This window comes from Olea europaea, unplaced genomic scaffold (genome assembly GCF_002742605.1).
Source record: "Olea europaea var. sylvestris unplaced genomic scaffold, O_europaea_v1 scaffold632, whole genome shotgun sequence".
Classification (NCBI taxonomy): Eukaryota; Viridiplantae; Streptophyta; class Magnoliopsida; order Lamiales; family Oleaceae; genus Olea; species Olea europaea.
Genome location: NW_019264682.1, coordinates 330,746 through 343,805, shown reverse-complemented (window position 1 = coordinate 343,805; position 13,060 = coordinate 330,746). Strand labels below are relative to the sequence as shown.

Genomic DNA, 13,060 nt, shown 5'->3' with positions numbered 1-13,060 from the left:
AATTTTTCACCCAAAAAAATTTAAATTTTGACCATTATTTCACTATTTCAGCCATCATTATTTACTTCTTTACTCACAGGTAGGATCCACTTTTCTCTCTAACGGTCAAAAAATCAATTCTCATAATCATTATCGAACAAGCTTATAGTATTTATGATTTCGAGTAATATGTTTTTGTTAAAAATGTGAAGAATATGTATAAAGTTCAAGTAACTATAGTATTTATGATTTTGAGCGATGTGATTTTTTATTTTTAAATTTGAAGAACATGTAAAGTTTGAAGGATGCATTATTTATTTATTTATTAACTTAGAATATTAAAAATTGAAAAACACATAATTATGCATATATTTCACATAAGCATGCATACACTTGTAATGGTTGATACTCGACATAAACGTATTATTAAGAAATAAGAATGCAATTTGAAATAAACACGACCAGAAAACAATATTATTAAGAATGGAGTGACAAAAAAAAATAGTAAACTATATCAAAGAAATTAGATGATCAATTGAAAGCAAAATTACTAGCAATACTTCACGCATTACCCTTTATGGATGTGGGCGACGACAAGGAAAAACAGATGAAAATTAATGTGCAGAATTTGAAGTATTTTGTCATTGTAATTGGAGAAAAATTAAAAACATAAAAGAAACTTGTTGAAAGTATATTTTATTTCAAAAATTTCTTTAATTATTGAAACGAAGAAACGACATCCAAACTCGTGACTCTATAAGACCTCCACACAAACCTTTAATCGTATTCTACCTGCTACCATCCTACTACTAAGACTGTTCTAGTATAGATGACAAAATGTCTCGCATAAACTCTTAATATCCATTTCATTTTATCTTTTGTATTTAAAGCCTGTTTTAAAAAATAAATTTAAAAACTCAATAAATAAACTGAGAAACGAGACAAAAAAATTAAGATATTTTAGTTTTCGTCTCACTGGGGAGGATAAGAAGAGTCATCTAGTCCCGTTGCCATTCTTGAAAGGTTAAAAAAAAAAAAAATAAAGATTATTTTTTCGTTTGTCTTTCAATTTTGCATCCCTTCCATCGAACATAAAGGTATGACTGTTAATGGATTAAATTTTGATCTGAATCCAATGACTTTAATGGAAAATGGATTTAGGGTCTTAGGCCGATAACCCGATCAAGATCCAAATATGATAATCCGTTACCTAAATGAAGCAAATATAGGTATAGATCAATCCGATCCAATTTATTTTAACAATATAATATATTTATATATTATCACTTTTTTTTAAAAAATTTTGAAACTTGTATTATGCTTTACACATAATTTTCAAATAATAAATAATATTACATAATAGTATAATATTGTTAATTGAAATATTTGAAGAGATTTAATTTTTTATTAATTAAAATAAGATTAAAATAATAGTTAATTTATTTTATAAATTAAACAACAAAAGAGCCAACAATTGGAGTTGCTTTCATTATTCACAATTTTTCCACTTCTCACATTGGATACTCACTAGAATATCATGAAATTTATAATCCATAAATAGGTAGGTCAAGAATTGGATAAAAAGCTATATAAAACTTTTAATTTTAAGATTTAGACGTTGACTAATATAGAATTTTTCTCTTTTCTAATTTTCTCAAATTCGGATCGGATATCCAATAATATGGAAATTGGCTATCAATTTAACAATCGAATACCTTTTTAATTATTGGATCGAATCGGATCGAATAATTATTCTAATGAATCGAATTGAATTTGGACAAATCATATCCATATCCGGTCCATTTACAGTCCTACATAAATGTAATTATAGGCCGAATTGTGCTCACGCAACTCTTAGACACACAGGCTCAATAGGGTCCAATCGAGCTTGGCTCGTGCCCACAAATGGTGCTCGGTTTAGTTCTTTGGTTTGTGCACAGAGATGAGCCATCAACGTGCCTATCCGACTCATTTTTAAATTAATAAAAAATTTAAAACCCTCCATCCTCCTCCTTTTTATTTTTATTTTTTTTATTTTTTATTTTTTGGAATCCGGGATCGACGACTTTAAGATAGGTGTAGTTAAAATTTAGACGTACAATATATTAGTTTACTATTTTTTTTCTAAAAATTTAAAAAATAAAGGTAGTTAACGTAAATAAATGAAATCAGATCTTGAATCTTCAAGTATTAATCTGTCCACTTTATTCTTGATCGAAAACTTTGCATCTTCTCAATCCTCTACATGCATTCAACTCTCTGCACTACATGAAATATATTTTCTCGAAGTTCAAAGAGTCCATAGGTAGCATTTTAAATAAATTTTGCCTTTATATATGAATTCAAATCGAATTTTAGGTTGATTATTGGCCTGAACAAATTGATTATATTATTTACTTTGAAAATTTTTGAAATTTATTTATCACTTTTTGGAGTACCCTTTTTCAAGATATTGGAAGAGATAATTTGAAAGAGTGGATTTTAGGAACTGATAAAAAAATAGTTTCGAAATTTTCTTGGGATTCTAACAATACAGTCAATTGTTCAATCCAATAATCAACCTAAAAGTTCAAAGAATTGGATGGTAATAACTCAAATGAGTAAATTTAGATACAATAAAACTTTATATTGCACAATAAAACTGTGAGGACTATAATAATATTCACACCAAAGTTATTAGATAACTAGACTATATTTTAATTGCATGAAAGATTTGTAACTATTAGATATTATCATATTCATGTCTTACACTTTTTTCATTGCATTCTTATTCTCAAATTAATATAGGTTATTCATGATTATGATTTCTCTCCAAATTTTTCTTTAAGTTAGAATAAAAAGACTCATTTGCCCATTGCATTTTTAAATAAGCAAAATAAAAATTAATGCAAAAATGCGATTAAATATTAGGTCCTTGTATTAAAGCACGTTAATAATATTTTTGGAAGAAACCCATGATTAAAGACTGGATATTCTAATTAATAAAATTTTAAAAATAATAATGTAATAAAAAAACATGGATATAAGTGTAATAAAAAATAAAAATTAATGTAATAAAAATGTGATTTATTTATAAAGAAAAATGTGGTGTGAATATAATCACTTTTATAATAATTGTAAACTGAGAATGTAGAAATTTAGTGAAAAGAAGGAAGAGAAGCAAGGTTTACATAGAAAAAACATGATCATTTTTTAAAAACTAGTGGTAATCAAGTCCAGGGCCGGTCCTGTAATTGTCAGGATCCGAGGCGAAATTTATAAATTAGGCCTCCCAAAAAAATTTGACCTTGTTAGCCACTGCCTGCTGATTGTGGCGAAGAATAAAGAAGAGGAAAAGACGGGCACGAAAGAGAAGGAAGAAGAGAAAAAGCCCAACTAAAAAAAAATAATAATAATAATAATAAATTACTGACGTTTCTTTTACATCATTTCACACCCACAAAAAAAATAAAAATAAAGGGGCCAAATGAGGCCCCTTCAGTTTTGGGCCTGAGGCGATGGCCTCTGCACAGAACCGGGCCTGAGCACGTCCATAGCATATTTTAGGTATGTAATATATATAAATATATAATGTTTTGTTTACTTATTTGTTTATGCTAGGTATTGGTTGAACCCCTATTTTCAACCAGTGCAATGACATCAACCAATTTTGTGATATAGACGAACATGAAAAAAAATCGAATTAAGAGATATACATATCTAAATTTGAAATGTTTATTTACAAGTAAATTAAAGGTACATAAATGATTTTAAAAAAAAAAATTACCCATATCATCTGTAATATAAACCTTTTTATTTTAAAAAGTAAAAATAAAAAAATCTTATCTAAGCATAATTAGAAACAAAAAATTACGTATTAATCATGCTCGTCATATTAATTGAATGCATTTATTTTAAAAGTTACATTCAAAAAAATATAGAAATGAAAAATTTTAAAACAAAAATTTTCATTCTAATATAAATGGAGGAATACAAATTCTCCATTTAAATGTATCAAGATAATAAAAAAATGAACATGCAATAATAATAAAATACCGAATACTATATTAAATATTTATTAGAACACATAATATTAATTTTTGTTAATACTTAAAATTTTGGTTTAAGTGAAACAGGAGTAATTGAGATGCGAAGCTTGTAATTAGTGGAGTGGATACAAATATGGGAAGGATAAAGTAACTACTTATTATTAGGAAAAATTAGAAAGTTTTTAAGATTGAAGGATAATTCTTCCTATCTTCGACTTTTTCACTCCTAACTACCGATCACATTTAAGCAATTTTTTTCTTTTCAATTTATTGTCCTCTGTATTCAAATAGTTATATTATCTATCATATTAATTTGACATGCAATTTATAATCTTTAGATGAAAATGTTGATTATGTTATATAAAGACAAAAAACTAATTGAATATTTCTAATTTATCTCTACATTTTTTTTTTGGGTAATTATATTACCACTAGGAACTTTATTAAGTGCACTACAATTTTTAGTTTTTTTTTTTATTGACTAAAATAGCTTCAAGTAAAATTACATAATTAGATATTTAATATACCTTTTAGTAAAACAAATTATTGTTCCACCACAAACACAAACTTAATTTTTTATTTCTTTTTCATCAACATCAGACTACACATAGCTTTTTCGTTGACAGTGGCTTTTGCTTTCTGCCACGATGGCAATATAATTTTCTTTTCATCATGATAAAAGGATTTACGATTGATGTTAATTTTTGATACAAATGTTGCTCATATTTGAAGAGTTTGTCAATGTAAGAATATTAGAAGGGATGCAAATTATTGTAAGGAATATCATCAAGACAGGTTTTTCCCCAACTAAAATTTGATGCTAATGTTCTGAAATCTGGAAATTGTGTAAACGATTTTCTTCCCTTTGGAACCGTCTGGCTTGATTCTAATTAAATTTAAATTTATCATAATAATCATGTGATGTCTTGCTCCATCCATTATATCCTTGCCATAGCTACAGGTTTAGAAATTAACATTGATCAAGAGAACGACACACTAAAGGGAGGGAAGGAAGGAAGGGAGAGAGAACATTGCCTTGAGAAAATTAACTAAAGGGTATTTACTTGATCTTCAAAATCCTTAGTAATTGGGAAACCAATTTCAAGGGTGAATATGGCCTCTTGCCCTTCTTTGATCTTCCAATAGTGCACCGTGTTCCCCATGGTAATAAAGAAGAAGAAGAAGAAGAAGAAATTAGACTTGTTTGCTTTCGAAAAATCTATAATGGGGACAAAGGATGAGAAAAATGAGAAGTAATATTATGATGAAGAGTACACCACAATATGCATTTTTTATTTTTTCATTTTCAATTTTTATTGGATTATGAGTATAATTGTGATTATAATTTGGTGTAATAAATAAATTTTGTGGTAGTAATATAATCACCCTTGTAATTATAATATAATTATATAAGTAGATGAACATTGATCTTTAATGAAGCTCACATATATAAATAGTAAATAACATTAAATATATACATCTACATATGAAATAATATATTAAAGGTGACAGTAATGATATATTAATTACAATTCAACTTCATATATTCTCCTTTTAAATATAGAGCTCATTTTTTATTTTGGAGTAATCATAATTCTATATCAATTAAATTAAGTTTAATCACTTAAAATCAAAATTCGTCTACGTACATAATTATATTAAAATTATAATAAATATTTTTTATATTGTAACTAATCTACTATTATATTAATGCAACATATAATATATTATATTATATAATTATAATAAAATTATATCTACATATTAAGCTTTGATTTTATGTAGTAAACATAATTTAAATAATGTAATTTAAGTAATTAAATTAAATTTGATTAATGTAAAATTCGAAGTACTCTAATATAAAAAAATGAGCATTACACTTAAATGGATATTAAATGAAGTTAAATTATATTAAATATATAAAGATAGAATTGACATATAGTTAAATATATAAGGGTAAAATTACTAAATTAGTACTTAAAAGTTTCTCCACAATTCGCACTTTTAATATATTGCAGATAAATTTGGACAATTGTTGGCCAAGCTGTAAAAAATAAATTTGTAGTCCACGAGCCACTAGCCAACTCGTGAACTTAGCCCACGAGACCAAGACGAGCTGACTATAACAATTGATCTCATTTGATTTGTGAAAAATAAATTATATTTGATTCATTTCAGTACTTAAAAGTTTCTCCTCAATTCACACTTTTAATATATTGTAGATAAATTTGGACAGTTGTTGGCCAAGCTGTAAAAAACAAATTTGTAACCCACGAGCCACTAGCCAACTCGTGAACTTCGCCCACAAGATGAAGACGATCCGACTCTCACAATTGATCTCATTCGATTTGTGATCGAGAAATTATATTTGATTTGATTCATGACTTGTCACAAAACGAATTTAAATTGGGGAAAAATTTATATTTCAAGTGTATTCTTTACACCATTTCAAAAATTGGGTAAGAAGTTTGAAAATTCAAAATTCAGGTTTGTATTTAATTAATTAAAAATATTTATAAAATAAATATATTAAAGTCATAGTTAAATAATTAATGGTTACAGATTTATTTACTGGTCACATATCATCAATTAATTGGTCACAAATTTATTTACTGGTCATATATAAAAAAAAATTATAGGTTATAAATAATTTCGAGGTCACGAATAAAAATTTTTAGAGGTCACGGATTTTTTTAGTCACGGATTATCAAATTTCAAGATCACAGACCAAATCGTTAAGATCACAAATTGTCAGATTTTAAGATCACGTGCCAAATCGTTAATCACATATACCAAATACTCCATTGCCGAACCCAATCTATGACCAATGATTGGTCACAAAGCAACCAAATGATCACAACCACCACCACTAACACCAACAATGTTGCCACCACTAGATCCAACACATTGCCAACAAAAATACCACAACTACCACTATGAGATCCAAACACACAAAACTCCCAAATCAGCACAAATACACCACAGATCGGCCACCTCTACCACCTGCGCTAACAACCGTCGTCATCGCCGTAGCCACAACAATAATTCTAAAACCACTAAAAACATAAAATCGCTGCAACATCGATCTGTGCCATCACCATGCCGTTACAGCCATCGCGCACAGCACCGCACTGAGATCTTCGTTGCCCCCACAGAACCGCACTCCCTCGCTACCACCGCAATCACAAAACTAGGACACCATCACAGCGTGCCGCTCTACCTTCCCCGATGGCGCCACTGCAAGGCGCCGATCAACCGGCTAGAATAGAGAGGGTGTGGGTGGGGAGAGGGATAAAGATGGAATGGAGAGAGGGTGGTAGAAGGGAGAGAGATCTAGGGTTTGCTATATAAGAGTTGAAATCGACTTCTATTGTGTTTTAATTTAATATTTAAATATATAATAATTAAATTGAAACCTGAGATTTGCATAAACAACATTGGAACCTGATTCTTGTACTGAGATCTCCAAAACTTGGGATTATGTAATTCTCATGGGTCAAGACCGATGGGCCGAGTCCACGAACTGCTCAACCCATTTGTGACCATAATCAAATAGCAGCCAATTCCAGTTCTCGGATCAAATCCAACGCGCAAATTCTTCCGGAACCCAATTCTCCATTTAAATCCACCTCTGTGTTCGCTCTTTATTCCCATTTACCTTTTCCGTCTCTCTCTCCCTATCTCTCTCTCTCTCTCCCTCTCTCCCCGCCCCGGTGTTGCAGCAAATATAGCGAGAAAAAAAGGGCCTCCATTACGCTCTAGCCCCCAGCCCACCTAATAATCTCTCTCACGTACCAAAATAATCAGCTCAATTAATTTCAGATCGCGCTTTTAAGCATTCTCAGTTGTGTATTTTTACACAGATCCGTTATAAATTTTCTTTTATTCGAAGCAGATCTTGGTTACTTTGACTACAGAAGGTATAAATCAAGAAACTTTTTTGATGTGTTCTCATTTTTGAAGTTATGTGTTTTTCAGCTGCGATGCTGAAATTTTTGTATATTAAAATGAAGCTGAGCTAAAAAAAAAATTATGGGTTCTCATTTTACTAGTTATATGAGGTTTTCTGCTAACTAGGTTTTTCGAATTTTTGCATATGAAGGTGATAATAAGCTGAAGATATGGCTCCGAGCACAATTCGGAAGGCGATCGGGGCGGTGAAGGACCAGACGAGCATCGGGATTGCCAAGGTGGCTAGCAACATGGCGCCGGAGCTCGAAGTTGCCATAGTCAAGGCCACGAGCCACGACGATGATCCTGCATCTGAGAAATACATCAGGGAGATTCTGCACTTGACATCGTATTCTCGTGGATATGTGAATGTTTGTGTGTCTTTGATATCTAAAAGACTTGGAAAAACCCGGGATTGGATCGTTGCCCTTAAGTGTTTGATGCTTGTTCATCGTTTGCTTAATGATGGAGATGCTATTTTTCAGCAGGAGATCATGTATGCCACAAGAAGGGGTGCTAGGTTGTTGAATTTGTCGGATTTCCGTGATGAGGCTCATTCAAATTCTTGGGATCACTCGGCTTTCGTGAGGACTTATGCTTTGTACTTGGATCAGAGGCTTGACTTGATAGCATTTGAGCGGAAACAGAGTGGAAATGGCGGTGAAATTGAGAAATTCGGGTCTAGAGACGAAAGATCTAATTACAGATCGCCTCCCGGCTCAAATCGGGGCTATGATTATGATTATAACGAGTTTCGGGATGAGCCAGGGTATGGGATGAGGAGATCAAGATCATCTGGGGACGTGAGGGAGTCGACAGAGGTGGGGAAAGATGTGACTCCGTTGAGGGAAATGAAGCCTGAAAGGATTTTTGGAAAGATGGGTCATTTACAGAGGCTTTTGGATCGGTTTTTGTCATGTCGACCTACAGGATTGGCCAAGAATGAGAGAATGATTCTAGTGACTTTGTATTCTATTGTGAAGGAGAGTTTTAAGTTCTATGCTGATGTATGTGAGGTTTTGGCTGTGCTCTTGGACAAGTTTTTTGATATGGAGTACCAGGATTGTGTCAAGGCTTTTGATGCCTATGCTAGTGCTGCAAAACAGATTGATGAGTTATCGGGTTTTTATGGCTGGTGCAAGGATATAGGTGTGGCGAGGTCGTCAGAGTACCCAGAAGTGCAGAGAATTACTAGTAAGTTGTTGGAGACTTTGGAAGAGTTTGTGAGGGATAGGGCTAAGGCTACAAAGAGTCCGGAGAGGATTGTGGAGAGCCAACCAGTGGCGGAGGAGGAGCCGGTACCAGATATGAATGAGATTAAGGCGTTGCCGCCTCCAGAGAATTATTCCCCACCACCACCACCTGAGCCGGAGCCTCCCAAGCCTGTGGTTCAGGAGACTAGAGATTTGGTGGATTTGAGGGAGGAGGGAACAACAGCAGATGATCAAGGAAATAAGCTGGCTTTGGCATTGTTTGCAGGGCCAGTGGCAAACAATGGGACTGGCTCCTGGGATGCATTCCCATCCAATGGGGAGCCGGAGGTGGTTTCTGCTTGGCAGAATCCAGCTGCTGACAGCGGTAAGGCTGATTGGGAACTGGCCCTGGTGGAGACTGCGAGTCATTTGTCTAAGCAGAAGGCAGCAATGGGTGGTGGGCTCGATCCTTTGTTGTTGAATGGGATGTATGATCAGGGAATGGTTAGGCAACATGTGAGCACTGCTCAATTGAGTGGTGGCAGTGCCAGTAGTGTGGCATTGCCGGGGCCAGGGAAGAGCACAACTCCTGTGTTGGCACTTCCTGCTCCAGATGGTACAGTTCAGACTGTTGGACAAGATCCATTTGCTGCATCGATGACCATTCCTCCTCCTTCATATGTGCAAATGGCTGATATGGAAAAGAAGCAGCACTTACTAGTGCAGGAGCAGGTGGTATGGCAACAGTATGCCCAACAAGGCATGCATGGCCAAGCTACTTTGGCCAAGATCAATGCTGGTGGGTACTATGCTCCTGGCGTACAACCCATCATGCCTTATGGAATGCCACCGGTAAATGGAGTTGGACTACCCCCTGCCGGGTATTACTCCGCTCCTCACTAATATTTATTTATGTAAAATCTTTCCATACGTTTAGTTCATTCTTGTTATATTTTCCTGTTTTTCGACTGTATTTTATGTGATCATATCTTACAATTGGTGCATGAGAATGGAATGGAAAGAGGGTGAGGGAAAGAGAAACTGAGCTGAAGATATTGGTTGTGTGGTGGATTTTGAAGCCTGGTGCTCTGCGATTCTCTTGTTATGTCTCTTACTGTGTGTAATATCATGTGAAACTTTTTTGACATCTTTGTGATAATGCAATGCTTGTTGTTTGTTATTGACTCAGTTCAATTCAAGGAACTCGTTACCTAATTGTTTATGTTGATCAATGATGCTATATCTTTATACCCCATTTAATGCAATACTGCCTTGCTGTCTTCATTTTGGATCATTGTTTGAAAAATGCTTACTTTGAAAGCAGATATCTGTTTTCTCCAACTGGAGTTTAGGCTTTATTGTGGATATTTTTGTGGCGAACTTTTAAAATTGGAAATTGAATAGATCGTGTTGGCGTTCTTTGATTCTCCTAAGATCTCTTCATCAATATTTGATTTTCATCATCGTGTCTTAACTAACGTGTCTTAACTAAGTATTGTATTCGGCAACAATTATGCTAAATATGTTATAAAATCCAGGTAGAGATCGACTGGAACAAGCTACATTGATATTTTAAAATAAGGTTGATGAAGGGGAAAATGGAGATACAGTTGACTAGAAAGTTTATCTGTCTGGCCATCTCTAGGGAGTGTGTATTGCAAGCAAGCACGTTTGAGAGCCCATGGTTAGTTTTCATAAATTACATTGCTTGGTAGGAAGTTACTCAACTATTAGACAATCCCAATTGAAACTAGTCCGATACAAAGCTGAAGTAGAATAAAATTTTAGTTCTGAAAATGACATAGCCCCCCGATTCTTGTGATAGCCGATAAGTACTATAATTTCATTGTTTGTTTGTTATCTTGTTACATTGCTTGATAGAGGGTTAGTAGACTGTTGGACAGTTCCGATAGAATCAAATACAAATATATGTTTTACACAATTTTAGCACTGAAAGTGACCTATACTTTCTTATTGCCTTAAATAAATGAGAATTCTCTCGTCTCTTCGCATGTTTCGCCATAGTTATCCAATTTTGGTGTCATTCTCAACCTTAGACCAGAAGACAAGTATGTTTAGTTGGGCTTAAAAGTTACTTTTTCAGCATTCGAGAATAAGTTAAGATTTGCTTTATATAAAAGTAAGTTTTGTTGGGAAATAAACTAACTTTGACTGTCATATTACTCAAGTAAGCTAAAAAAAGTTTGATTTTTTAAGCATAACCAAACATACTCTTAAGGTGGAGATATATAAGTTTTCAAGCATATCTAGGTGAGGACAAAGACAACCTTCCATATTCTTGAACCTTTTCACCTTTTATAGTGTCTTGTTCTTGAATTAGGTGGCTTTTGTCAAGTTAGGAATAAAGAGCCCACTGGTTTTCCTCCTCTGCTAAGTATTTGTTTACATCACAAATAATGGAGTTGATCTCGCGTCAAATTCTTGATTAAAAAATAAAATTCCAAATAAATAGAATCCAATACAGGCAATATTCTTTTATAATCACTGGAAAAGTTGTTCAAGTTTCAATTATTGATAATTGGGTGGTACGTGAAAATATATTAATCTTAGTTATTGATGTTCGTGTTATTTGTGTTTTCGATTATTAACTGTAGACAGCATGCCACCGCAAGAAATGTCGTGTACTTAATTTTTTTTTTTTTATTTTCTAATTGATTCTGCCGTCAGAAGACCGTAAAAGAAGAATCGAAGTATAAATTTGAATGAGTCAATAAAGATAATTGCAACATGTGAAATGTGACTAGCTTTCAAAGTCTGAATTAGTTGTTCCAACCACATTGCCAGTTGCCCCATAGCTTGTATCCATTTTAATATTGTTGGAAAATTTAATGTTGCGTTACATCATAGTCACGTTGCAGAAGCTTCCGATGAGCGATCGATTCATTCATAATTGCCTCTATATAAAAATTTTATAAGCCCCTGTTTAATATTCACTAAATAAAAAAAAAAAAAAGTAATGCTTTTTAATCACATTAAAATTACAATTCAGTATTTAATGCTGCATTAACTTCATATAAATTGGAGTTGTAACCTGAGGTTAAATAGCATTATTCATAAATTAAAACTTTGTTCTCAAATTTATGTTTATTATTCATTTGCGCAATAAAATATTTTGTACGTAAGTTTAATTTTTTTTCTACTTTTTAATAACACATTTTTTATATTATCACTATTCTAAAATTCATTAATAGATGGATTTTAAAATATTTGAATGGATTTCAAATTTAAAAATACATATAATCAAATTTTTTGAGATTTCATCGTATTTAATGAGATTCTTGTGGAACATGTGGAAATCTAATTCAAATCCACAAAATTCATTAGGATTTAAAATCTTTTAAAATCCATTAAAATTATAATTGAGGTTATTTTGATATATGGTGTTAAAAAAGAGAGAAAAATAATATCTTCTTCATAGTATCGTCCAAAATAATGTTTCAAAATCGCCTTTAGAATATTCATTATTGGGTTTAATTTTCTATTGCATTTTTTTTTCCACCTGTCATTTTCAAGTGTTGGTAAAGCACTTTATGAAACAAATGTAAAATGTTTTAACACTAATTTGTAATGATAGTTAACCTAATTAATTAAATTGTTAAAAATGAAACGTCAACTGCAAATGTGGGCATGTACAGGTAATCCGTCCTACCTATGCAATTTTGATTAATCATTTAAAATTTTTATGGTCTATTCAAATTGATTAAAACTAAGATTTAATTAGTTCCATATGTACTGTTGTTTCGCGCGGGTTAGTCGTAAACAATTAAAAAGGGATCAGACGATTGTATAAGGGACAAACCTCTTGAGACAAAGTCCTAAAAATGGGCGTTTTTACTGACGATGACTTTACAATTGAAAAATAAAACAAAATGCCTCCAAGGGGCGCAA

General features: G+C 32.4%; 1 protein-coding gene across 1 annotated transcript; it reads left to right on the top strand.

Annotated features, from left to right (window-relative positions):
• Positions 1–7,593: 7,593 nt before the first annotated feature.
• Positions 7,594–10,366, top strand: LOC111389920 (putative clathrin assembly protein At2g25430). The gene is made up of 2 exons (XM_023014908.1): positions 7,594–7,927; positions 8,110–10,366. Exon 2 carries the CDS (start codon positions 8,129–8,131, stop codon positions 10,052–10,054), a length of 1,926 nt encoding a protein of 641 aa, XP_022870676.1. The 5' UTR covers positions 7,594–7,927; positions 8,110–8,128; the 3' UTR covers positions 10,055–10,366.
• The last annotated feature ends 2,694 nt before the right edge of the window (positions 10,367–13,060 follow it).

What these genes read in the sequence shown, in the direction of transcription:
- LOC111389920 (XM_023014908.1), top strand. Translation starts at nt 8,129, where the DNA reads ATGGCTCCGAGCACAATTCGGAAGGCGATCGGGGCGGTGAAGGACCAG.